The sequence below is a fragment of the Polypterus senegalus genome, chromosome 4, assembly GCF_016835505.1.
Source record: "Polypterus senegalus isolate Bchr_013 chromosome 4, ASM1683550v1, whole genome shotgun sequence".
Lineage (NCBI taxonomy): Eukaryota > Metazoa > Chordata > Cladistia > Polypteriformes > Polypteridae > Polypterus > Polypterus senegalus.
In genome coordinates this window covers 91372978-91400020 of record NC_053157.1, presented here as the reverse complement: position 1 = coordinate 91400020, position 27043 = coordinate 91372978, and the positions used below count along the sequence as shown (strand labels likewise).

Genomic DNA, 27043 nt, shown 5'->3' with positions numbered 1-27043 from the left:
AGCAGGTTTTCTTCAAGGACCTATCTATATTTGGATGAATTCATCCCTTTCTTAATTCTGACCAGTTCTAGTTCCTGCCTCTGAGAAGCACTCCAAAGCATGATGCTACAATCATTATACTAAACCATAGATACAGTATTAGACAGGTAATGAAGACTGCCAGGTCTTTGCCAGACAGAGTGCTTGGACTTCTGCCCAAAGTGTTCAATTTTTGTCTCATCAGAACAGAGGACCTTGTTCCTCATGTTCTCAGAGTCCTTTAAATGCCATTTGGCAAACTCCAAGCAGGTTGCAATATGCCTTTTACTGAAATGTTGCTACCTTTTAGCTACTCTATCATAAATGCCTGATTACTGGAGTGCTCCTGAGATGCTCATCATTCTAATAGGTCTTCCCATCTCGGCTGAGGACTTCTGGACTTCCTCTATTAAGTGATCAAACTTTATCTCCCTGACCACACAATTTTGGGTACAAGAGGAAACAGTCTGAAAACTTACATAAATGGGCTATTTCAGTTTGTGATGTTCAATAAATCTACAAACCTTTCTGAAAACATGTTTTCACTTTGTCATTATGGGTTCTTAAGTGAACACTGATGGGCAAACATGGCAAATGTATCCTGTAAGAAAGACGCTATATAGCGCCCAACCCAACACAGATTAGACACAGGAGGCACATGTAAAATTAAGTTTTTTTATTTTTCTTCAGCTGTGGGACGCATCTTCCCCGAGTCCCACAAGCCCAACACAGACCCAAGCACTCAATAAACACAATTATTTATTCTTTGTCTGGCACCACCACTCCTTCCTAGCAACCGTGTCCTCCTCCACCCATCTCTGGCCCTTGAGTGGTGGTCGCTGGCTCCATTTATAGTTCACCCGGAAGTGCTCAAGATGCTTGATACCAGATTTCCGGTTGCACTTCCGGGTGTGACGAATTGGTTGCCCACACGGGCTCAGGAGTCCCAAATACAGCGCCCTCTGGCGATACCTGCGGGACCCAACAGGGCTGCACCCAACTCCAATTCCCAGGATGCCCTGCAGGAACCCAAGGCACTGTTCCACCCCAGGGAGGTGGCCAACTAGCGTTCAGGGGAGGTATTGCAATGTCCATGGCTGATCTCCCTGAGTATAGTGTGCAGGGGCGTCCCGGCTGGGTAAGGACACCAAGCCCCTGTCACAATCCATTTAAAATTATATCTACAACACAATAAAATGTGCAGAATGTAAAGGGTTTTGACTACCTTCTGAATCCACTCTATGAATGTATGTACCTTTGTGTGTATTTTATATGTATGCATACTGTGGAATATGGCAGGCAGCTTCTCCCAGCCAATACCCCCAAGCCACCAGCTGGAGCCCTCCCTGCACTATGGAGATGCCCCGAATACCAGCATGGCATCGTGGACATTGGAGTCTTTATTCACAGCCCTGCTGGATACCGTGGGGGCTGCCAGAGGACACTGCAGGGAGCCCCAAAGACTTGAATTTTCCATATAGTCCTGAAGAACGTCTCAGGCACGGGGACAGAAGAAATGACATACTTCTGAGCTGAAGAAGAAAAGGAGTTTTCACCCGACCCAGAAGTGTTATAAAGTCACATGGACTGAGAGACAGAAACACTTCCCGGTCACAAATTATAAAAGGACTGTGGGAGATCCCAGCAGTGGGCTGAGTTGGGAGGAAGGGTGACTGGGCTGCTGGGAGGTGTGGAGGATTTGATTATTGTGCATTTTATTATTGAGTTTTGTGTTTATTATTAAGTATAGTGGAGGTGGAGGTGCTTTGTGCACATTATTGTATGAATAAATTAATAATTTACACTTTTATCTGGTGTCTGACATCTAATCTGAGGGTTCAAGGGGACGACAGCGCCCCCTATCTGTCAGAGTGGCGTACACAGCAGGATTCTCTGGCCGTCAGGTTTGGCAGAGGGCCTGCGAAAAAATTTCTGTGGACAGAGAAACTCCAAGAAGACAATCACCACAACCCACGTTCATCAAGTCTGTCATGGGAAAGAAAAAGGTTAAGCAGAGCGGCAGCCCCAGCGGAGGTACTACACTCACCACGGCCGACGCTCAGGATGAGCTTCGGAGCGACTACACGGGTCGGGAGAGGCTTCTGGATGAGGATAACTACAACGAGGTATGTGCCGGTGATCTAGTTGATCACATTTTTAAAATAACTAATTTTGTCCTGTGCACATACCTCGGAGATGGTCATTTGGAGGCTCTGCGGGAGGCAGGAGAAACTCCTGAACACGGTGGTATGCTCTTGTTCAAGCCGACGAGAAAAAGAAAAACTTCTGCATTTCGGGTGCCGGAAAGGAACACGTGACCTGCCCCGGGGGATTCTGGGAAGGAGAAGGTCCTTGTAACAATACTGACGACCTCGCCCAAATGAAGACAGACTTGAAATTTCTGAAGGGGAAGGGGGAGGCGAGCGAACCGCCACTCACCCCACAAAAAGGTAAGGACGGCCAGGAAATGACTGATCGATCCGCCAACAAATTAATACAGGCGGATCGCAGTAAGCCAAAGATGGTGACCTGGTCCTCTGAAAAAGAGAACTCCAATTCCCAGAAGCCTGTGCACAATCCAACCGAGCACATGCCAGGAGCAGGAGTGCTCACTGACTCCTGGCCGGAAGGTAAGGTGAATGATGGTTTGAGCCTGCCTCCGGCCAAATTAAATAATATGGACGTGCACGAGCTGAAGAAATTAATCCAGCCCGTAAGTAGTTTTTTACAGGTGGTGCAGACAATACAGAAAATCGTTGCAGACTTGGGAACAGCGGCTGAAGCGCCTATTAAGAGGTTAGAGGAGTACCTGCGACGGTTTTCTAAGGAGGCTCCTGTATTAATTGATTTGGCGGTATAGGTAAGAATCACCGGTACATAATAGAAGGACGCAGAGTGAAACGGGCCCGTAATTGATTAGTAGTGGGTGCCATTCTTTGCGAACCACACAAGAGAGTCGGGTGTAATGACCGAGTGGGCGGGGGAAGGATCGATTGAGCCAGAGCAGCTGAATAGTGCTATCTCCCAGAGCGATGCAGTTCTAAAGACACCGCCACTGGTCACTCATAAATCGAAGGGGATACAAACAGTAAGGGGGCTTTCTCATACCCAAAGAGAGACCCAAACTGTACATAAGCCCCAGATTAAAAAGGATATCCCAAAAGAGAAACGGGGGTCTCCTGATAAAGTAGAAAGGGGAGCTAAGAGTTCAGAGGCGGCTGTGGAACCCTCCTCAGTGGAAAAAGGGACGGAGCCAGAATTTCCAGAATGTTTCCAGTTCCGTCGAGTGAGAATAGCAGGAGTATGGAGGCAATTTTATGAATGCCGCTGGCCGGGCCATATTTGGCGAAATTGTCCTTGGAGAACACGGGATAAAGTGTCTCACTGGTTTGATGTTCCCCCTAGGTTCTCCAGGGAATACTTCTCACAAAACAGGCAAGGTCCGACCAGTAACTCCTCCTGGAGGAAGACGTCCCTCGTGGGGCTGGTTGCTTTGAACTACGGTTCTTCGCTGAGGGGGGAGTATTGTGGAATATGGCCGGTAGCTTCTCCCGGCCAATACCGTCAAGCCACCAGATGGTGCCCTCCCTGCAATATGGAGGTGCCCCGAATACCAGCAGGGCATCATTGACATTGGAGTCTTTATTCACAGCCCAGCTGGATACCGTGGGGGCAGCCAGAGGACGCTGCAGGGAGGCCCAAAGACTTGTATTTTCCATATAGTCCGGACGTACGTCCCTGTCATGGGGACAGAAGAAATAATGTACTTCCGGGCTGAAGAAGAAAAGGAGTTTTCACCTGACCCGGAAGTGTTATAAAGTCACATGGACAGAGAGAGTGGGCCGAGTTGGGAGGAAGGGTGACTGAGCTGCTGGGAGGTGTGGAGGATTTATATAAATATCTATAGTATATCTCAATATATATCTATATCTATCTATCTATATATCTATATCTTAGATATATATATCTAAAATGTTTCCTTTTCTTTTTACTTCTCCGCTGTGAAGCGCGGGTATTTTGCTATACATATATATATATATACATATATATATACATATACATATATATATACATATACATATATATATACACACATATATATATATATATACATACAGTGGTGTGAAAAACTATTTGCCCCCTTCCTGATTTCTTATTCTTTTGCATGTTTGTCACACAAAATGTTTCTGATCATCAAACACATTTAACCATTAGTCAAATATAACACAAGTAAACACAAAATGCAGTTTTAAATGATGGCTTTTATTATTTAGGGAGAAAAAAAAATCCAAACCTACATGGCCCTGTGTGAAAAAGTAATTGCCCCCTTGTTAAAAAAATATCCTAACTGTGGTGTATCACACCTGAGTTCAATTTCCGTAGCCACCCCAGGCCTGATTACTGCCACACCTGTTTCAATCAAGAAATCACTTAAATAGGAGCTGCCTGACACAGAGAAGTAGACCAAAAGCACCTCAAAAGCTAGACATCATGCCAAGATCCAAAGAAATTCAGGAACAAATGAGAACAGAAGTAATTGAGATCTATCAGTCTGGTAAAGGTTATAAAGCCATTTCTAAAGCTTTGGGACTCCAGCAAACCACAGTGAGAGCCATTATCCACAAATGGCAAAAGATGGAACAGTGGTGAACCTTCCCAGGAGTGGCCGGATGACCAAAATTACCCCAAGAGCGCAGAGACGACTCATCCGAGAGGTCACAAAAGACCCCAGGACAACGTCTAAAGAACTGCAGGCCTCACTTGCCTCAATTAAGGTCAGCGTTCACGACTCCACCATAAGAAAGAGACTGGGCAAAAATGGCCTGCATGGCAGATTTCCAAGACGCAAACCACTGTTAAGCAAAAGAACATTAGGGCTCGTCTCAATTTTGCTAAGAAACATCTCAATGATTGTCAAGACTTTTGGGAAAATACCTTGTGGACTGATGAGACAAAAGTTGAACTTTTTGGAAGGCAAATGTCCTGTTACATCTGGCGTAAAAGGAACACAGCATTTCAGAAAAAGAACATCATACCAACAGTAAAATATGGTGGTGGTAGTGTGATGGTCTGGGGTTGTTTTGCTGCTTCAGGACCTGGAAGGCTTGCTGTGATAGATGGAACCATGAATTCTACTGTCTACCAAAAATCCTGAAGGAGAATGTCCGCCATCTGTTCGTCAACTCAAGCTGAAGCGATCTTGGGTGCTGCAACAGGACAATGACCCAAAACACACCAGCAAATCCACCTCTGAATGGCTGAAGAAAAACAAAATGAAGACTTTGGAGTGGCCTAGTCAAAGTCCTGGCCTGAATCCAATTGAGATGCTATGGCATGACCTTAAAAAGGCGGTTCATGCTAGAAAACCCTCAAATAAAGCTGAATTACAACAATTCTGCAAAGACGAGTGAGCCAAAATTCCTCCAGAGCTGTAAAAGACTCATTGCAAGTTATCGCAAACGCTTGATTGCAGTTATTGCTGCTAAGGGTGGCCCAACCAGTTATTATGTTCAGGGGGCAATTACTTTTCACACAGGGCCATGTAGGTTTGGATTTTTTCTCCCTAAATAATAAAACCATCATTTAAAAACTGCATTTTGTGTTTACTTGTGTTATATTTGACTAATGGTTAAATGTTTTGATGATCAGAAACATTTTGTGTGACAAACATGCAAAAGAATAAGAAATCAGGAAGGGGGCAAATAGTTTTTCACACCACTGTATATATATATATACATATATATATACATATATATATATATACACATATACATACATATACATATATATATACATATCTACATATATACATATATATATACAGGGAGTGCAGAATTATTAGGCAAGTTGTATTTTTGAGGATTAATTTTAATATGGAACAAACACAGTGCTATCAGTCAATCCAAAATGTTAATAAACCTGAAACCTGAATGTTTCACAACGGAAATGTGAGTGTGAACATCATCAGGGGAATACATATGTGCACAATTATTAGGCAACTATTAGTGTGCAGATTTATTATGCAACTAAAGGAAAAATGAAAATTTTCCCATCTCACTTGTTTATTTTCATCTGTTATAGTGAGAATAATAAACAAACACCTCAAAATTTACAAATAAACATCTCTGACATTTCAAAAAATCAATCAATCAATCAATCAATGACCAATATAGCCACCCTTCTTTCCAATAACAGTCATAAGCCTTTCCATTCATGGAGTCTGTCAGTTTCTTGATCTGTTGACGATCAGCTTTTTGTGGAGCAGTGACTACAGCCTCCCAGACACTCTTCAGAGAGGTGTATTGTTTTTCTCCCCCGTAAATCTAGCGTTTAAGAAGTGCCCACAAGTTCTCGATAGGGTTTAGGTCAGATGAGGAAGGGGCCATGTCATTATTCCTTCATCTTTAAGGCCTTTACTGGCTGGCCACGCAGTGAGAACTTCGATGCAAGTGATGGAGCATTGGCCTGCATAAAATCATGGTCTTCTTCCTGTATCACTGTTTGAAGAAAGTGTCTTCGAAAAACTGGCAGTAGGTTTGGGAGTTGATTTTGAGTTCATCTTCAATGCAAAAGGTCCAACTAGCTCATCTTTAAAAATACCAGCTCATACCAGTACCCCACCTCCACGTTGGAGTGGAGCTCTGTGCCATTACTGATCCACAGGTCCATCCATCTGGTCCATCAAGAGTCACTCTCATCTCATCGGTCCATAAAACCTTTGAAAAAATCTGTCTTCAGATATTTCTTGGCCCAGTTTTGACGTTTCAACTTATGTTTCTTGTTCAGTGGTGGTTGGGTTTCAGCCCTCCTTACCTTGGCCATGTCTTTGAGCACTGAACACCTTGTACTTCTGGGCACTCCAGGTAGGTTGCAGCTCTGGAATATGAAAGTACTGGAGGATAATGGGTTCCTGGTAGCTTCACGTTTGATTCTTCTCAAATCTTTGGCAGCTAATTTGCGTCTTTTGTTCTCAACACGTTTCTTGCGACCCTGTTGACTATTTGCAACAAAATGTTTGATGGTTCTGTGATCACACACCAATATCTTAGCAATTCCAAAAGTGCTGCATCCCTCTGAAAGACTTTTTACAATTTTTGACTTTTCAGAGTCAGTTAAATCTCTTTTGGCCCATTTTGCCTGAGGAAAACTAGCTGCCTAATAATTCTGCACACCTTGATATAGGGTGTTGATCTCCTTAGGCCACACCCTCCCTCATTACACAAATACACATCACCTGGCGTGCTTAAATCCAATAAGCATTCAAGTTAATACAGCTTGGAGTTGGAATATACGCATTAAAAATGATGATATGGTCAAAATACTCACTTGCCTAATAATTGTGCACACAGTGTATATATATATATATATATATATATATACACATATATATATATACACATATATATATATACACATATATATAAATATATATAGCAAAATACCCGCGCTTCGCATCGGAGAAGTAAAAAGAAAAGGAAACATTTTAATAATAATGTAACATGATTGACAATGTAATTGTTTTGTCATTGTCAATTGTGTTGCTGGCATATATATATATATATATATATATATATATATATATACACACACACGTATATATATATATATATATATATATATACACACACACACACGTGTACATATATACACACACTCATATACTATGGGGTGCCAAACAGGTAAATACATTGATTTTCTGAATATATAAAGTCGGCGTCAGAATATATAAAGTCAAAACTTGAATATATAAAGTCACTGTCGGTATATATAAAGTCAAACTTGTTTCTGAATATATAAAGTCAAAACTTGAATATATAAAGTCAGCGTCGGTATATATAAAGTCAAAACCTGAATATATAAAGTCAGCGTCGGAATTTATAAAGTCATTCCTGATTATATAAAGTCAACATCGGAGTATATAAACTCATTCCTAAATATATAAAGTCAAAGTCAAAATATATTGAGTGAAACGACTCTGAACTGAAATAAGTTAACAAAAACGTATTCAGAAAAATAAATAAAAAAAACACTGTTCGGTTAATGTTTTGAAAATGATGCATGTGCCCTGCCCAGGATTGGTTCCTGCCTTGCGCCCAGTGTTGGCTGGGATTGGCTCCAGCAGACCCCCGTGACCCTGTGGTTGGATTCAACGGGTTGGGAAATGGATGGATATTCCAGCGCTTACTTTATATATTCCTACGCTGACTTTATATATTCAAGATTTGACTTTATATATTCCAGCGCTGACTTTATATATTCAAGTTTTGACTTTATTTATTCCGACAGTGACTTTATATAATGAAGTTTTGACTTTATATATTCTGGAATGACTTTATATATACAAGTTTTGACTTTATATACAGTTAAATTTAGTCATCATTGCATACATTTTTCTCCACCATAGAAATTTAAAGACTAAATTCAACTTCCATTCCTACCAAAGATATTTCTGGCGACTAAATAGAACCTACTTATATCCAAATTCGAGCTATTGAGCTGTCGCCTGCCTGCCTGAATAAATCACCCTCGCTTCGCTCTTACTTTTTTACCGTTCATTTAATCATGGCTAGTGGTGGAAAAATTATAAAATGGAAGGAGGATTACACTGAGTATGGCTTTACCAAAACAATTATTGATGGCGAATAAAGTATCAATTATTCATAAAGCTTCAATTGGTGATCTGTTTTTCTGTGTTAACCTCATATTTTTTCATACTTCTTCTCAAACCAAGGGGGTGCGAGGGTAAAATGAATCAGGAAGCTGATCAATGTAATCGGTGTACCAGGAAATCATGCATTGACAGAAGTTCCCCTTTGCTTGGAATGCAAAGTGTGATTAAATGCATTATTTTTTAACGCGTTATGGAGCACATGCATCGAAGCTTCTCAGCTGAGCTTGTGCTAAGAAAGTGAAACATTTTAAAAATAACGTAACACGATTGTCAATGTAACCTTTTGTAAGTAATGCCTAGAGGATTCAGTGTGGAGAAACTGTAGAGACAGCGTGTGTATTAACTTTTGGATTTTTCTGTGAGTATTTGGTGGCAGCGTCACAAGTCGCTTCCGTAAGACTGTGTTAGCTGCGGAGCTTAGCTCAGAGCGAAATGAGGTGAATGGGAGGGGAGATGATGACGTGACTCCCCCACCCGCCTTAACTGTCAATCCCCCACAAACACAGTTTCTCGGAATTTGCATAAGCACAGCCCTTCACCTGCAATTTTAACCTAGTTACAAAGTGATCGAAACTCTCGTTTATATCCTGCATCCTCTCATTAAACTTGTATCCCGCATTACCCGTGGGTATGACAAACGCCAGCGGCACCCTGTCTATGAACTTAATTTAAACTTTAGGTTTACACCGTGCTTTGTTTCCGAAGTAGCAGCACTCATGAATATGGTTGTATATGTCACTCGCTCGCTTCTTATTGTTTCGCTGCCTTCTCAATTATATAATGCATGTTTTCTTCAGCGCTTTTTGGAGCTCTTCCTTGTTTTCTACGTACTGCGTTGACAGTCAGTTCACATGATTACATGGGAGGCGTGATGATGTCACACGAAACTCCACCCCCCACGGCTTTCGAGCTCAACTCCATTACAGTATATGGAGAAAAATAGCTTCCAGTTATGACCATTACGTGTAGAATTTCGAAATGAAACCTGCCCAACTTTTGTAAGGAAGCTGTAAGGAATGAGCCTGCCAAATTTCAGCCTTCCACCCACACGGGAAGTTGGAGAATTAGTGATGAGTCAGTGAGTGAGTGAGTGAGTCAGTCAGTGAGGGCTTTGCCTTTTATTAGTATAGATAAATTAATAATTTGGACTTTTATCTGGTGTCTGACGTCTGATCTGAGGGTTCAAGGGGACGACAGCTTCCCCTATCTGTCACAATACATACACACAAATATACAGTAAATATACATAGAGAGAATAACAAAGTATTATAAAAACCCTACATATTCTTCATTTCCATAAGGAATTAATTATCATGGTGCCTCAAAAATTGAACTGAAGTATCTTAATACTAGCGACTGGGAGCCCGATCGAATCGGGCTACAAATTCTACGTTTGTGAAATCCATACTTTCTCTGCAAAGAATGATTTGTTTTTTTAAGTACTTGAAATAATTTTGTTATCATGGCAATGATTTGTGTTTAAAATAGACCTTTTCGGCCGATGTAATGAAGAGCTTCCTGTTTAAACAGGGCTGCGAGACGTGAGCTCAGCTCTTTGCCGCACCTCTTGATTTTTTCCGGCAAACACATTTTCAAAACAAACTGTATTGTACGACTCAAATCAGAGTCGGAGTAATAATTATGATGGCGTGGTCATTTTAGATCTGAGATCGGTTTAAATTTAAACAATGACCGTTGTTAATACCCAGCCGTCACTACTCAGTTTGCCAATAGATGACAGAAGGATGGATCCCAAAACTGAACTGCCCAAAGATTGATTTCGACATACCAAGCAAACAGCGATACGTTCTAAATTACTTACGGTTCTGGAGCTGTCGAAGAGTTTAAGTCAGTTGATGATGTTAGTCCTGGAAAGTACACCCGACCAAACCAACGTTTCAAAAACCAACTGAACTTACTGTTATCTGCTCAAACCAACACCAACTTACTATACTCAGCCGTCCAGCGGCGTCACTGAAGCATTCGAACATTCTTAGCCAATTATGCAATACTGCGTCCGCGTTTGCCACGTTATGTTCTAACTACAGAGGCAGAGTCCCATTGCATGGTTCTAACTTGTATTGAGTCGAGGTAGTGACACGAACACCATACATACTGGGTATTGACGCGAACACCACACATACGGATAGTATCAAATTATAAATTAGGATATTTTATGTCAATGTCCAGCAAGTGCCACTGAAACAGAGTTACATACATTATTTAAAGTTTTTTGTTTTTATACAAGTTTTTCTGGAGCCAATCTGCTATACAAAACCACTAACATTTCCTGGAGTAATCATAAAAGAAAAGGATGATGTCAAATTATGCATTAATTCAGAAAAGAAAAATAAAACAAAACAAACAACAATGATATTAAACAATGCTAAATTATCAAAGTTCAACAAAATAGAATTTTGGTTTACCTATTAAAACTGTCTATTCCTGCACTACAAATATATTCAGTCCTTAACTACACATTTTTCATGCATTATATACGGCATCTCGTAAAGTTTAATTAACGCTAATAAAGAGGAAAGTTGTATACTTACATTCTATTATTGAAAAATGCATCTAAGGATATTTTAGGAGGTGTTTCTGGATATGTTTCAGGCCAAGAGATTTCCAGTATGAATGCTTTTGGGTCATCATGATCTCCGATCTACAAAATAGTAGAACTTAAATTCACTTATACCAATGAATTATCTAAACTTTTTATCCTAAGATGATTTGTTATTAAAATAAGACTGATAATTTTCTATTTAACGTGTCTATAATAAGTACTAAATTTTTTTATACAACATTGAATCACAATGGAGTTAAGTTGGCTTTTTTAACATTCATCAAAAGAAAAAGACTCTGATGTCAAAGTGAAAACAGATCTCTACAATGTGGTCTAATTAAACATATAAAACACAAAATAATTGCTCATGCAAGTATTCATCTCTGGTGAAATCAATTGATTTTAGAAGTCACCTGATTAATTAAATGGAGATCACCTGTCTGTAGCCAAGGTGTTTCAACTGATTGTAATATAAATGCACCTTATGTGGAAGGTCCAGCTTGTGGTGAGTCAGTATCTTAGCCTGATAAATTCAATGAAGAGAAAAGAAGACTCCAGGAAACTCCATAAAAAGGTGACAGAAAAGCATAAGTGAGGGGATGGATAGAAAAAAATATTTAAGTCACTGCATATCGCCACAGTATAAATCAATCATCAAGAAAAGGAAAGAGCTGTAAAACTGCCTAGAGGAGGCCATCCACAAAAACATAAGTGATCAATCAAGTAGAAGACCCTTACTAAGACGAGACCTATGATAACACTAAAGGAGTTGCAAGCAATAAAATTAGAAAGACTTTGCATACAACAACTGTTGCCCAGGTACTTTAATAGTCATAGTTTCATGGGAGAGTGGCAAGCATAAAAAGTCACATGACATCATGGGGAGTGTTTGTAGAAGACATATGGAAGTCAGCTGGAAGAAGGTTTTATAACCATTGAGACCAAAACTGAGCTTTTTGACCTTCAGACTAAACGGCATATTTGCTCTAAGGCAGGGGTGCCCACACTTTTTTGGCTTGCGAACTACTTTTAAAATGACCAGGTCGAAATGATCTACCAATATATATATATATATATATCTCATTTTTAATATAGGTAGATCGTTTCATATATATATACTGAGTATACTTTATACATAAACTATATGTTGTTGTACCTTGCATAACTGAATAACCTTTACGGCACAATAACAATTCAATACATTTATGGTCACTACAGTATTTGGATTTAATCATCTTCAAGTGGGAAAAGGCTGACTCGCATAAATAAGTAGAGCCGAATAATGCAGTCAAGGAGGTAGCACATTTCCTCATGTTTGGGTACTTTTCCTCTGTGAGTAAGTTCCAAAACTGTCCAAGAGCCCCAGACTTTAGCGGAATGTCATCCTGTAGTGTCAAAACCTTATCCTCCACTGTAGAGGAGTTTTAGGTGAAACAGTGTTGCAATTTCTGATGTGAGTGAATCACCCTCAACATCTTCCCTAAATGGACAGCATTTAAATGTAGCGATTGGCTCAATAAAGCTGAGTCTTGAAACCGTCTGTCAAAGTCTTACAGTCAATTTTCAATCTGCTCTGTGTAGCGTATGCTATCAAGTTGCGCACACGCCTTCCATTGCGTCTCCAGTTCTGTCGCAAGGTTTTGGATGTTCCCCAAATCAAGGCGCTGCAGCTTTGAGGACATACAGTATGTTGCATTAACTGAGCTAATCACATTGACCATGGAGTTCTCTTTTCCTTGTAGCTGTAAATTAAGATCATTCAACATGTTGTTCAGATCGGAAAAAAAATGCCAAATCTAGCGGCCATTGATCATTATTAAGTTGCTTGTATTCTGCATGTTTAATGACAAGGAGAAACTCCTTTTTCTCCGGCCAGGGGTCTTGAAATCTCAGCAGGAATTTCTCCCTAGCCATCTGTCTCAACGAAGGCCTCTTTTTATCATCTCTCCATCTTGGAAGGACTTAACGCTCGAGTGACTCACCCAGAACGATGCTTCGGTGTGTCTGTCTTTACTTTTGAGTTCAGCTGAGTGAAAAATGATGGCTGTCCAATTAACTGCGATTTTAGATCCCTCTCCTTTCTCAGATCACCTTTTGGAATTAAGTCAGTTTCGTAGTTTTTATGAACAGTTTGAAAGTGCCTTTCCACATTTTCCTTCTTTGGAATAGCAATGATAGATTGATAGATAAGACAAACGCACTTCGATTGTGACATTGTAAGAAAAAAAAATCCTCTTCCAATTCCACATCCAATCCATAGCCTCCGCAAACTATTTTTTTTAAAATCCCTTCTTTAGTCGATATAAATTAGAAGGCTAACTAGATCACAGCCAGAGTTTTGCAGTAGCTCACACGTTTGATGGTGCGTGCGGGATGACCAGTTTGTTAGAAGAAAAGAGATCTCAGACTGGCTGCCCTGTATGTCAATCAAGTGGCAAATGCCATAGGGAGGATATATGATAGACTAACGTTTAAAAAAATTTTTTTTGAATGCAACGCAATCTACCTGCACTACCTTTGCGATCTACCGGTCGATCGCGATCGATGCATTGGGCAACCCTGTTCTAAGGCCAACACTGCACATTATCAAAAGCCAACCATCCGCACTATGAAGTATGGTGGTGGCAGCATAATACTGTGGGGACGTTACTCTGCAGCCATTTAAATGAATGCAGCAAAACACTGCGATTATTAATGAAGCACCAAATAATGTTATGAGATAAATCCCTCATATTCTTTGTAAAAGTACTTGCTAGACTCTTTTGAATTGTGATTGTTGTTCCTCTGCTAAGAAGTATACTTCTATGCACCTCTCCATTAATTTTCGAAATTGAGTTTTCTTTGAAAATTTCACATTTATTGTCATATGTATGAAAGCAAAAAAGTAAGTCACATGCTCACTAACAAGGGCAGATTAAAAGGCACACTTGCTTAACACATCTCATTATGAATGAAAGCACATATCAAAAAAATAAACACTTAAAGTTCAGTTTTGGGAGAAGATTCACTTCTTAAATATGTTCCTTCTTAAGAATACATATCTAAAATATCGAGATAAAGGGCTGCTTGGGCAATCATGAAACCTGGTGTGATGCCACGTATATAAAAAATAACATTCAAATTATGTTAAGAGACAATATTCAAATTTAGTACAGTGGTGTCGTTCAACAAAAGGTAGCAAGAGGTGGTTTGAGATTCTGAACAGACAACACATGACTAGATGGGAGTTTATTAGGAGTTCTATTTATGATGCAACTACTTATTTATTGTATGAGGGACGTTCAAAAGGTTTCCACACTTTTTAACTCTATTTATTAAGAATTTCAAAAACAAATTGCATCACTTTTTTACATAGTCATCTTCGTTTGCAATGCAATTTCCCCAGCGTTGTATCAACTTTTTAATGCCAAATTAATACTCCTGCCGCCTTCACTATTTAAAATATAAAATTTTTGAACATCCCTCATATTAAACATTTTTTCCTTTCAAAAAAAAAAAAAAAATCAAATAGACTTTGATCCAAGACTGCCTTTCTTTGCTTTATATAGTTTCTACACAGACGTTTTGGAGTTAATGGCTTGACTAAATTCACATTTAAAACATTTGCTAAAACTAGATGAGATTCAGTTATGCGATCATCAAACCTTAAGACTTTTAAAGAATTCCATATGTCTTTTCAATTTTGTTGCCTGGATTTTGCAATCTGAAAGATACTCTTGACTGATAAAAGCTTCCCTTTTTTAACAACCACATACCCTCCCCCTTTATTCATTCATTAAAATGTTTCTTTCACCTAATTAACATTCTAAAGGCCATTCTGTTTTGTTTTCACAAATATTAAAGGTTTCTTATTTAAAATTACTGCTGGAAATAAACTTTTATTACTATATATTACTATGTGATTTACACTAGAATCCCTGAAGCCTACGAAAAAACTCGTAACCCCAGCCCAACTTAAATCCCTTCGCACCTCTCCATCAGTGTCTTTTCTTTTATAAAATGTGTTGATCAGCACAAGCAGCAAGCAGCATGCTGTCCCCCAATCCCTTTGTTTTTAACTCACTGACAGCAACATGTAAATTTAATTTTTTTTTCAAACTTTAGTTACATTCTTGAATAAATGTGCAAGTGTGTATTTGATATTTGGACTAAAGTCTTCACACATTATACACTTCATGTCATTATTAGTATAACATGGAAAAAGTTTCAGCCTTAGGTATGTGTTCAGCATTTCCTACCTGCCATTTCATTTCATCCTACAGTTACCCAGATCTTTGTTAGACACGGAACACACATTAAATTCATGTATTCTAAATAACGATATACTGTATTATTTACCCTGTACAACTCTAGGCACCTCACAAACAGAATAGGAGCCTTGGCTTGAGCTGGGAGAACTTTTTGCCCAAATTGAGATCCATCAAGGGATAGGGATGGGATAGTAGGCTGCTTGCTGCTTGTACTGATCGGCACATTTACAAAACAAAAGATGTTGATGGAGAGGTGCAAAGGGATTTAAGGTGGGCCGGGATTACAAGTTTTTTCGTAGGCTTCAGGGATTCTAGTGTTAATGTTATTATATTTAAAATTATGTTTGAAATGTCCAGCTGTAAAAGCCTCATTAACAGACAGGTGATGCTAGGAACTTAAAATGTAAAATAAAAATGAATCAGGTCTTTTTTTAGGAAAGCATAACCTGATTCATTTCTTAAAATTAATGTTTAATTCATTGTTTTTTATATAGTGGAGTATACTACACAGTACCAAAATGTGAAAAATACTGCTTGGAAATGGTTTACATTTAATTGCTCCACTCAAAATCAAAATTAACTTTTTAAAAGTACCACCTAATTGCTAAATAAACACAACTGCCTCACCCTATACTGAAAAGAAACTGCACTGAGCTCCTTGAAACAGTCATCTCCTTCATAAATGGACCGGAGAGCTTCTAGTTCCATCTGTAAAAATACAAGAAATAAATGGTACAAGATAGAGCATTCTCCACAATATTTAAATGTCCTGTGTAAAAGGACCAGGCAATCTATCATTGATTAGTAATACTCTAGTTTAATTTAATTTTTATATATTAATACTTGGATAACCAAATATAATCTCAAGAACCATGCAGTTTATGTACACATTACATAAGATCAAGTGTATGCATAAAATATATATTCATGAAGAATCTGCTTATTAACTGTATTTTAATCTATTAGCATCATATAAAAAATAGATGATAGCATAAAAAATGAATCAAAGATAACATGTACTTGCATATATATATTTAAATGCAACATTCATAACAAAGAAAGTATCAGCTTATAGTGTCAAATGCACATAGATTTTACATCTGAGACAAAAGACTGAAATAGGAGTCAGATGCACACTTTGCCTCATAAATGTTATAGTGACAATCTCAAAGTTAAGGGAGTGAATAGCGGAACATAGGTTAAGAAGTGGAGATAATGAATCAGGAAATGCAATGGATTAGCAAGGAGGAAGTAAGGACAGCTATGAAGAGGATGAAGAATTTAAAGGCTGTTGGTCCAGATGACATACATGTGGAAACAGGGAGGTGTTTAGGAGAGATGGCAGTAGAGTTTTTAGCCAGATTGTTTAATGAAATCTTCGAAAGTGAGAGGATGCCTGAGGAGTGGAGAAGAAGTGTACTGGTACCGGTTTTTAAGAATAAGGGGGATATGCAGAGCTGTAGTAACTACAGGGGGATAAAATTGATGAGCCACAGCATGAAATTATGGAAAGAGTAGTGGACGCTAGGTTAAGAAATGAGGTGATAATTAGCAAACAGCAGTGTGGTTTCATGACAGGATAGTGAATCACAGATGCGAAGTTTGCTTTGAGCATGTTGATGGAGAAGTATAAAGCTAGAAGGAGTTGCATTGTGTCTTTGTGGACCTGGAGAAAGCATATGACAGGGTGCCTAGGGAGGAGTTGTGGTATTGTACAAGGAAGTCAGGAGTGGCAGAGAAGTATGTAAGAGCAGTACAAGATATGTACGAGGCAGGCGTGACAGGGGTGAGGTCTGCTGTAGGAGTGATGGATGCATTCAAGGTGGAGGTGGGATTACATCAGGGATCGGCTCAGAGCCCTTTCTTATTTGCAAAGGTGATGGACAGGTTGACAGACAAGATTAGACAGGAGTCCCTGAGGACTATGATGTTTGCCAATGACATTGTGATCTGTAGCAAGAGTAGGGAGCAGGATGAGGAGACTCTGGAGAGGTGGAGGCATGCTCTAGAGAGGAGAGGAATAAAGGTCAGTAGAACAAGACAAAATACATGTGTGTAGATGAGAGAGAGGTTAGAGAAGTAGTTAGTGAGGATACAGGGAGTAGAGTTGGCGAAGGTGGATGAGTTTAAATACTTGTGATAAACAAAATAGAGTAATGGGGAGTGTGGAAGAAGGATGAAGATGAGAGTACAGGCAGGTGGAGTGGGTGGAGAAGAGTGTCAGGAGTGATTTGTGACACACAGGTATCAGCAAGAGTAAAAGGGAAGGTCTACAAGACGGTAGTGAGACCAACTATGTTATATGGGTTGGAGACGGTGGCACTGACCAAAAAACAGGACACAGAGCAGGAAGTGACAGAGTTAAAGAAGTTAAGATTTGCAATGAGTATGACAAGGATATACTGGATTAGAAGTGAGTACATTAGAGGTTCAGCTCAGGTTTGACTTTTCGGAGGCAAAGTCAGAGAGGCGAGACTGTTTTTATTTGGGCATGTGCAGAGAAGAGATGCTGGATATATTGGGAAAATGATGTTAAGGATGGAGCTCCCATTTAAGAGGCAAAAAACAAGGCCTAAGAGGAGGTTTAAGGATGTGATGAGAAAAGACATGCAGGTGGTTAGTGTAACAGAACAAGATGCAGAGGACAGGAGGATATGGAAAAAGATGATCCACTGTGGCAACCCCTAACGGGAGCAGCTAGAAGAAGAAGAACAAGAAGAAAAAAGATAATCTCAAAGTAGTCGATGTTGCTTTTTTATGAGAAACATTTCAAGTGACACTGGCCATTTAATTTTTGCTCACATTACAAACAAACACTTGGAAACATTCAAAACAAGACATTTTACTAAAAATGAATTATTTGACCTGATAGTCTATATAGACTGCATCAACACTCAAATTCAGCATTGAATTTCCTTTGGTTTGATATAAAATGATGGGGGAAAAAGAAAATAATTGAAAACAACAAGAAATGAATATCTAACCAAAAAAGGAAAAAGTCAGAAGTCAAAATTAGAAAAGAAATATTATTTAATTAATTTACAGTTCTATGGCCTCAAGTATAAACAGTGCATATGCAAAATAATGTTGTGTAAGCCCATATAAAAACTAAACGCAGAGTAAAAACCACACACATATTCATGGCAGCCTCACACCATGCATATGTATATTTCTGTTCAATTTTGCAGACTTGGTGGCTTCCAGCACCAAATCAATGCTATTTTTTCTGTGGTCTCCATTTCTCTTTTAGATTCACATCCATGATGTTGGCTGTATCAAATACAATGAAATTAATTGCATATTGTTTACAAATTTAAGGCACTTGGTTGCAATCATTCTGTAATAATATAATGGTGCACGGAATGGCCAAACTATTCCAAATACCATAGCTGGTTTAGCAGTGTTACTCTTAGTGCACCACTGAAAGTATATTAACCTGTTCATTGTATTTGTGTGTTGTATCACAGCTGCACAGGTTGTGTCGAGAGTGCAGAGAATTAAAGCTTACAAGCTCAGAAACAGTTTCATCCCAAGAGCTATAAACATACTCAAACAGTCCATCATGTGCTCCCAGTAGATTTGTTTGTACTTTTAATTACAATTACCTCACTGTAAACTTGCACTACAACTGTACTACTGGACAACCTGAGCCACTTTATGAGCCATTTGCACTAACTACACTATATGTACATTTATAGTGTATGTATGCTTTCAAATTGTATACATTCCCGTGTTTTTTTTATCATTTTATAGGAAAATAAGTTTATGGAGGAGTTGCATATTGAATCTTATTGTACCACACAATGGTAATAAAGGAATTCAATTCAATAGAAGAAAGCACATATTTACAGATGACTGGCTTCTAAGTCGATTTAGATTTCCAAGAGCAATCCCCTTGGATCTCTGTGCTGTTAGAATACTAGGATGTATACTTGATATCACTTTTAAAATTTGATTTAATTGAAATAATGTGTAAATGCTGGGTTCATGAACTGGTGATTGGGGACACAGACACAGAATTCAATGGACGTTCTTCCGAACAGACGTTCTTTATTGCAGCCGTGCCGTCTTTATCAAATGTACCAAACTGCAGTTCCTATCCTTTCATTTTCTTTCCCCACATAACCAATAATCACACAATAAATGACTCTGTATTCGCTACCACTGCACCGCCATGCCTCGACAAGTTTAATACATGCTTTAATGTATTTCTTCATGAAAAACATTTTAAGTATGCATCTTAAAATTTCAGAGAGCTATAATATCATGAATGTAATGTATTCGGTGTGGTGATAACTGCCTGCATGCTCCTGTTGGCGTAGGAGAAAGCATGATTAAGAAGCATGTAACGATTAACAACTGGGTTGGGGAACACACAGAATAAGAATCATTTAATGTGCTATTTTAGTTACAATTGGATTTGAGAAACTCTAGCAAATTAAACATCGATTTTAAGATGATGTTTACAATGTTCTACTTTAATGACAAAATAAACTACAGTATGAGAATAAAGTAGAAATTTTGAGATTAAAGTGCTAGGTTGTTGTACTGTGTTAGCCATTATGAATGTAGAGAAAAGCCAAGCAAAATGACACCTTTTATTGGCTAACTAAAATGATTACAATATGCAAGTTTTCGAGGCAACTCAGGCCCCTTCTTCAGGCAAGATGTGAAAATTTTGACTTTCGACATAGGCTTTTTTTTCTTCATTGTCCCTATTTTTTTTTTCTCTGTGGCCATAATAATCTTCCATATGATACTCGCTCACCTTTTCATGTTGATTTTGACATCTGACCACTTCTTTTTTGAAATTTTTTTTATATAAACATAATATATAATATAACAAAGTTATATTAAAACATAAATAAATATACAAATACAGCATTATATGAACCTTTCATCACCAAAACTCTTTCACAAACTTACCTAATAACTCAATGACAACATTTTTCTACTGAATTTCAATGCTCAGGGGCGTACTGTGCTAGATTTATTCTGATTGGCTGATAAATAATTCTAACTTTGTTAGACTTTAACATATTCCTGTATTTGCCTCGCAGTTAGGAGACCCGGGTTCGCTTCCCGGGTCCTCCCTGCGTGGAGTTTGCATGTTCTCCCCGTGTCCGCGTGGGTTTCTTCCGGCTCGGTTTCCTCACACAATCCAAAGACATGCAGGTTAGGTGGATTGGCGATTCTAAATTGGCCCTAGTGTGTGCTTGGTGTGTGGGTGTGTTTGTGTGTGTCCTGCGGTGGGTTGGCACCCTGCCCAGGATTGGTTCCTGCCTTGTGCCCTGTGTTGGCTGGGATTGGCTCCAGCAGACCCCCGTGACCCTGTGTTCGGATTCAGCGGGTTAGAAAATGGATGGATGGATATTCCTGTATTGACCCAGTAATTGGAATTGAATGGAAAATAGTGTGGATGCCACAGGATCAAGAGCTATTTTAGTCACTGGGAATGGAAAACCTTGCAGAGTTGCACACAGGATCAAAGAATTTGAGCAGACTAATCCAACACAATAACAGCTAGCCAATAAAATGTGTGAAAGGTCACATGGAATTTCAACATAAATAATGACCCATGTGAAAGACTGACAACTTGAGGAGTGGAACAACATAAAAAGTCATGTCAACTGCTAAATTAAAAAGCCTCTCAGAACAACATCCACCCTTGACACTGCTAATTTTCAGTAAGCTTTCCTAAAGCTATATCCAGACTTTGCTATTTATCTTATTTTCTATCGTTTTTTTCTATAGTTTAATAAATAGCATCTTGCTTTTACAATTCTATACTGTGTCTTTATATTTTGAGAGATTGAATTAAATATTAGGGCACCTGGTGCAGAAGAAATTGACATTTGTTCATCACTACAGGATTATCAAGACTAAGATCAACAGAAGAACAAGTAAAGGTAGAGGTAAGGCACCACTGATTGGTAAGTAGAATATCCTTATATATAATTTGATACTATCTGTATATATGGTGTTCGCATCAATACCTCGACTCAATACAAGTTAGAACCATGCAATGGGACTCTGCCTCTGTAGTTAGAACAGAACGTGGCAAACGCAATATTGCATGATTGGTTAAGAATGTTCGAATGCTTCAGTGAAGCCGCTGGACAGCAGAATATAGTAAGTTGTTGTTGGTTCGAGCAGATAACAGTAAGTTCGGTTGGTTTTTGGAACGTTGGTTTGGTGGGGCGTACTTTCCAGGACTAACATCGTCAACTGACTTAAACCCTTCGACAGCTCTGGAACCGTAAGTAATTTAGAACATATTGCTTGGTAGGTCGAAATCTATCTTTGGGCAGTTCAGTTTTGGCATCCGTCCTTCTTACATCTATTGGCAAACTGAGTAATGACGGCTGGGTATTAAAAACGGTCATTGTTTAAATTTTAGCCGATCTCAGATCTAAAATGACCACGCCAACATAATTATTACCCCGACTCTGATTAGATCAGTGCCATGATAACAAAATCATTTCAAGAACTTAAACAAATAATTCTTTGCGGAGAAAGTATGGATTTCACAAACATAGAATTTGTAACTTAATTCGATCGGGCTCCCAGTCGCTAGTAACCATTATATACATTGATCCTTTGTGTGTCTCAGGGACACCCGTATATTTGTTAGTGCTGCCGATAATGAGTCCCTACATGGAGTCATAAAAAGTAAAAGCTTGGATCATTCTTAGGTACTCTTATGCAGGATTTTACAGATTGACAGGCAGTGGAATATCTAAAAAATTATATGTAATTTTGTGACCATGATTTCTGTTTGGGGGGGGTTTGTTCATATGTTGAATATTGCAGAGTGACTGGTAGTAGGGCATCCCTCATACATAGTTGTGTAAAAAGGATCGCGGAATGCCATTTGTTAATCTTAAGCTTAGTGTGAGAACACAAGAACCTAGTAACAAACTTAGTCTTACCCAGCCCTCAATAATATACTCAGTCAGCAGAAACTTGACCATTTAACCCATTAATAATAGAAAGTATTTAATTAACTTACAGATTGTGCTTAGTTGTATAGCAACATCTAGAAAAAAGAAAAGCTTATGTAGGTAAGTGTAGTTGTATGTATGCTTGTCCTCTAATTTATAGGGTTCCAGTCAGGAACTGATATTTGCTTTGTTTCCAGAGTTGCTCTAGATAGGGCACCAACCTCCCATGACCCCTAAACTCAGTAAAACTAGCTAGTAACAGGACCGATGTATAGATGGAGTAAATGAATTTCAATTTCTCCATTCAATTTTTTCAGTTTCCACATTCACAATGTAATATATAATTCAAATATATTTCTTTTTTCTAAATTATGCAACATCATTGATATAAATATGTATTGTTTTTATGCAACATACTAATTGGATGAAAAATTTATCTTACATTTGCATCTTCTTGGTGCTGTAGTGTAACAGTGTTCTTACTTCTACCAAGCTTTTTTTTTTTCCTCTCTGTCACAGAGGTGTACACCATTGGCTAACAGGATGGCAATAATATTATTTAAAGAGGGATAAATTCCACCTTAATTTTACATAGTTTATGCATATTCTACCTTCTATCCTTCAAGGACAAGTCTATGATGGAACAATTACCAGGGTTTTGAAATGTTCTTTATGATATCACAGTCACTACAAAGGCTGTTTTTGTGTTTATGTGATGCTGTATCCTTAAGTCTGCATGGTTGCTGTGTTAGGTTTTATACAAGTGCTATCAGTCACTACTGAAGTACAACCTTCCAGTGTTGGATATCAGTCAGTCCATTTGTTTACCATTTTCTAAATGAACATATGCATGTAATAATTCATTCTAATTTTAAAAATAACCTCAGACTGAAAAATTAATCATCTCTCTATTAAACATAGGACATTTTCATAAAAATATGGATAGGTGTAATTACTTTTAAGTGCAATTGCATGTGGTGTAATAAGCAGCTTTACAATCCTTCCTATTTTGTTTTGTAGAAAGTGTAAGGAGAGCCCTGTAAGAAGCAAGAAAATTGAAGAAGCAGTCTGCAAAATGAAACTGGAGCATCCAGGGAAAAGTGACAAAATTACAGGGAGAAATTGTAAAACATACCCAGTCAGTGAACAAATGAATATACAAACAAGAAATCTTCATTTTTTAGAACTTTCTTCAGTAAATATAAGAGAGATTTAGAGTAGTGAGAAAAGTGCTATATAAATGTAAAGAATTATTAATAGCATTCTAAGCCACAGCATAATACTGATTTAACAGAAAAAATTATGGCTTGTATTCAGCATTGACACATCATAGGTGATTTAAGTGATTTGTTCAGGATCATATAGTATGCCAAAAGGGGCTAAATGCCAGTAACTTTGTTTCTTATGGCCCAAAAGCTGTCTGCCCAGGAATTAAACCGCATCACTTGGAATTGTGAAGAAGCAGTGCTCAACAAAGCCCCACCTTATCTTCCTAAAAAATATGTAGCACAGTTAAAAAAATTACAAAAACACAGCCCTAAGAATACTAGTATAATTAAGGAGTGTGCCAATATCAAACATTGTTACTGAATATAACTATTAACAAGAGCACATCATAAAAGTGGGATAGAGTGGAATGTTTGATATAATGGTAGGTTTTAGGTAGAGGTTTCAATGGTGTAGGCTATATCGGTATCTAATGAATTGAAGCAATAAGTTTCAGCCGACATTACAATGTTAAGACAGACAGAACCTTAACAATAGAAAGTACATGCTATAAAGCTCAATGAATCCATCACATAAACTGTGAGTACTGACTGAAAATAGTGGTATCAGATCTAAAAAGAGAGTTATTTTTCTCTCTGGGGTTGAATAACAGACACCAGAGGGCAAAAAACTGAAAAAATCCTCAAGAGTTGGAATCACTGTTGTTTCTGATTAAATGAAGTGACTACAAGGCTTCCAAGTGAAGACATGCAAAAGGAAAAATTTCTATTATGAAAATAAGTTGAATTGCATTGTTGCAATAAAACTAAGGAGTGTTGATAATGTCATCTTTGTGACATAAGAGATTTAATAATCAGGATCGCTAAGATTAAAGATTCAGAGAATATCAGTTAAGCTTCGCTAATAGTTATACCTTTTTATCTGCACCTGATGGTGTCAGGAAAGACTCAGGTTTAGTGTACCAACAAAATTTAATGAAATAGGTAAAACTGATTAATGATAACTATTTTGGTTCGGTTTGCAGGCTTCCGCCTCAAATTAAATCACTATGCACTGCTTCTAGCACAGGAACATTGAACACACAACCCAACTGAACTTCGAAGACACACTACTAGAGCATGTTTCCATTCCTATGTTTTTTAAGGGGTAAGTTTGAAATACTTTTTGTAAGTAACAATAAAATGACAATATGTTTCTTGCTTTAAAGGGTGGATATACAGTTATGCGTTTGACCAAACATGTAAGCTGCAGTTATTTGTTTCCAGAACTCTGTGGTTAATATCACGATGAGTACGCAAGCACTTTTAACGTTGTTCAGAAGTGCATGATGACCAAAACTTGTCCTGCTTATTTACAGAATAAAAACGTAAAAAGTTTGAACTCCCCTGAGCGGCAGTTGAAGTCGTAAAACGGGGGTTCAAATACTGTTTGCCCTTATTTTCCATTAAAACATCAAGTTCAGAGATTGGTGCTCCTCTACTTCCCTACTGACGTGAGCTAAAAGAGCTGTCACCTTGCGCTATCTATAACTCTGCACTTGTGCATAATGATCGCTGCTACCCAGCGTTCCACTGTCACGTTACAGAAAGTGCCAACTCGCTAACTTACCTCTTGATCCTCGTTCGCCGTCATGTTGATCTTTTTAACAAAGGCGCAGATAGACTGTTTATTTTTAGAGTTCAGTTGATAAACCTTTCTGAACAGAAATAAAAAAATAAAAAAACATCAGGTGCCTTCGGTTTCTAAACCAGCTGGGGAGTAAGCAAGGGAAAGAGCATGAGCCAGAAGCAAAGGAACTTTCACCTCCGCCCTCTGACTCTCTGTGATGCCGAGAAAGACCCTGAACACGTGATTAGAGCGAATGAGTCTACCAGACATTTTCAGGAATTTCATCTTCTAATAGACGGATTTCGGCTTAACCAAGACGAATGCAATTATTTTTATTGCGATTGTTGCAAAATCTTTATTCATAGCACCGACTTGAATGCACATAAATAGGATATCAGTCCATCACATGGCAAAGGGATGATATTAATGGGCAATTACAGCACAATAAAGTCTTTTTTTTTCAGTCTGCAAACCAACGCATGATTGCTGGAAACAGGGGCCTAGTATTAGTTGGATAAAAGCCCACATAGGATCATAGTCTATCACAAACAAACTTCTGTATGTAGCCAGACTATAATGGGAAACATGGGGTTAGAAAGTGAATGGGTCACAATGTAGGCAACAGCAGCGAAATCATAATCAATTCAGCTCTCAGCTGTTGGAAGACCTTCTCCTAATTTTGGGGTAAGTCGGAGATACTCACTTAGGAAATTAAAATGTTACAATTTTTTTTTTGTTATGTCAACATGTTTTTTGTAATTGACTTCACACAAACAATAACTGGACATATAACATATTGTGCCGCAATGCCGCCATATACAAACAATATCCATCCATCCACCCATTATCCAACCCACTATATCCTAACTGCAGGGTCATGGGGATCTGCTGGAGCCAATCCCAGCCAACACAGGGCGCAAGGCAGGAAACAAACCCTGGGCAGGGCGCCAGCCCACCGCAGTATACAAACAATAAAAACAGGTAATTCACATAGAATTCACAGTGGTTAACCTAACTTGAGTCGATTATTTACTCAGGTTGCAATGTACTGAGATGAGTTAAAGATATTACTGCAGTTAGTCAAACTTACTTTAACTGATTAATCTGGGAAAAAATCTATTAAACCCATATATTTGCAATTTAACTCAGCATATTTGATCTTAGTGTTGTTCTACTTAGATTACATAACACATTTTCATTCATTTCTAACTAGCCTTCACAAGCGAAATGCTAAAAGCTCAAGATATTGCTGGTATGTCCTGAATAACCCAGTTCATCAATGAGGCATGGAATTTAGAGATATCTTTTTGATGTTGCTGTTCTCCGTTTTTACAAACTTTGCCGAAGGATTGTACTATCACACTCCACAATCACTTTGAGGAAGCCTATGCTGAGGTACAAGAAAAGAGACTATGTCAGATAAATGTTGAATCCTGCCCTGTTAATGAAACCAATCTTTGACCTTGCATAGATTTTGGGGGATATTTAGAGTTTGACAGTCTTTTATGACTGTGTACCCTGTGATATATTGTGGAAAACGATGCAAAAAGAAAGAGTCTCTGTTTGACATTCATTTGTTGTTATTGCGCAGCAACAGTTGTATTCACATCTTTTCAATTAGCCCAAGTTTGTATAATATGACAATACTTGTCTGTTTCTTGACTTTTTTATAATTTTCTTGGACAATGTTTTGGGCAGACCAGGAGCCTCATGTATAATGTTGTGCGTAGAATTCAAACTAAAACATGGCATATGGATAAAA

The 27043-nt window shown here is 38.4% G+C and overlaps 1 protein-coding gene across 2 annotated transcripts in view; it reads right to left on the bottom strand.

Annotated features, from left to right (window-relative positions):
- rwdd (RWD domain containing 4) overlaps nt 1–25500 on the bottom strand; it is a 46366-nt gene extending 20866 nt beyond the window's left edge. Inside the window, exons 1-3 of one of the 2 annotated variants that reach the window (XM_039751040.1) lie at nt 25282–25496; nt 16130–16210; nt 11242–11351 (exon numbers count right to left, since the gene is read on the bottom strand). In XM_039751040.1, coding sequence (XP_039606974.1) covers nt 11242–11351; nt 16130–16210; nt 25282–25305 — 215 coding nt within the window. In that variant the 5' untranslated portion in view covers nt 25306–25496. Of the gene's footprint in view, nt 1–11241; nt 11352–16129; nt 16211–25281 lie in introns of both variants that reach the window. The other variant, XM_039751041.1, reaches the window with a different exon arrangement.
- Nucleotides 25501–27043: the final 1543 nt, after the last annotated feature.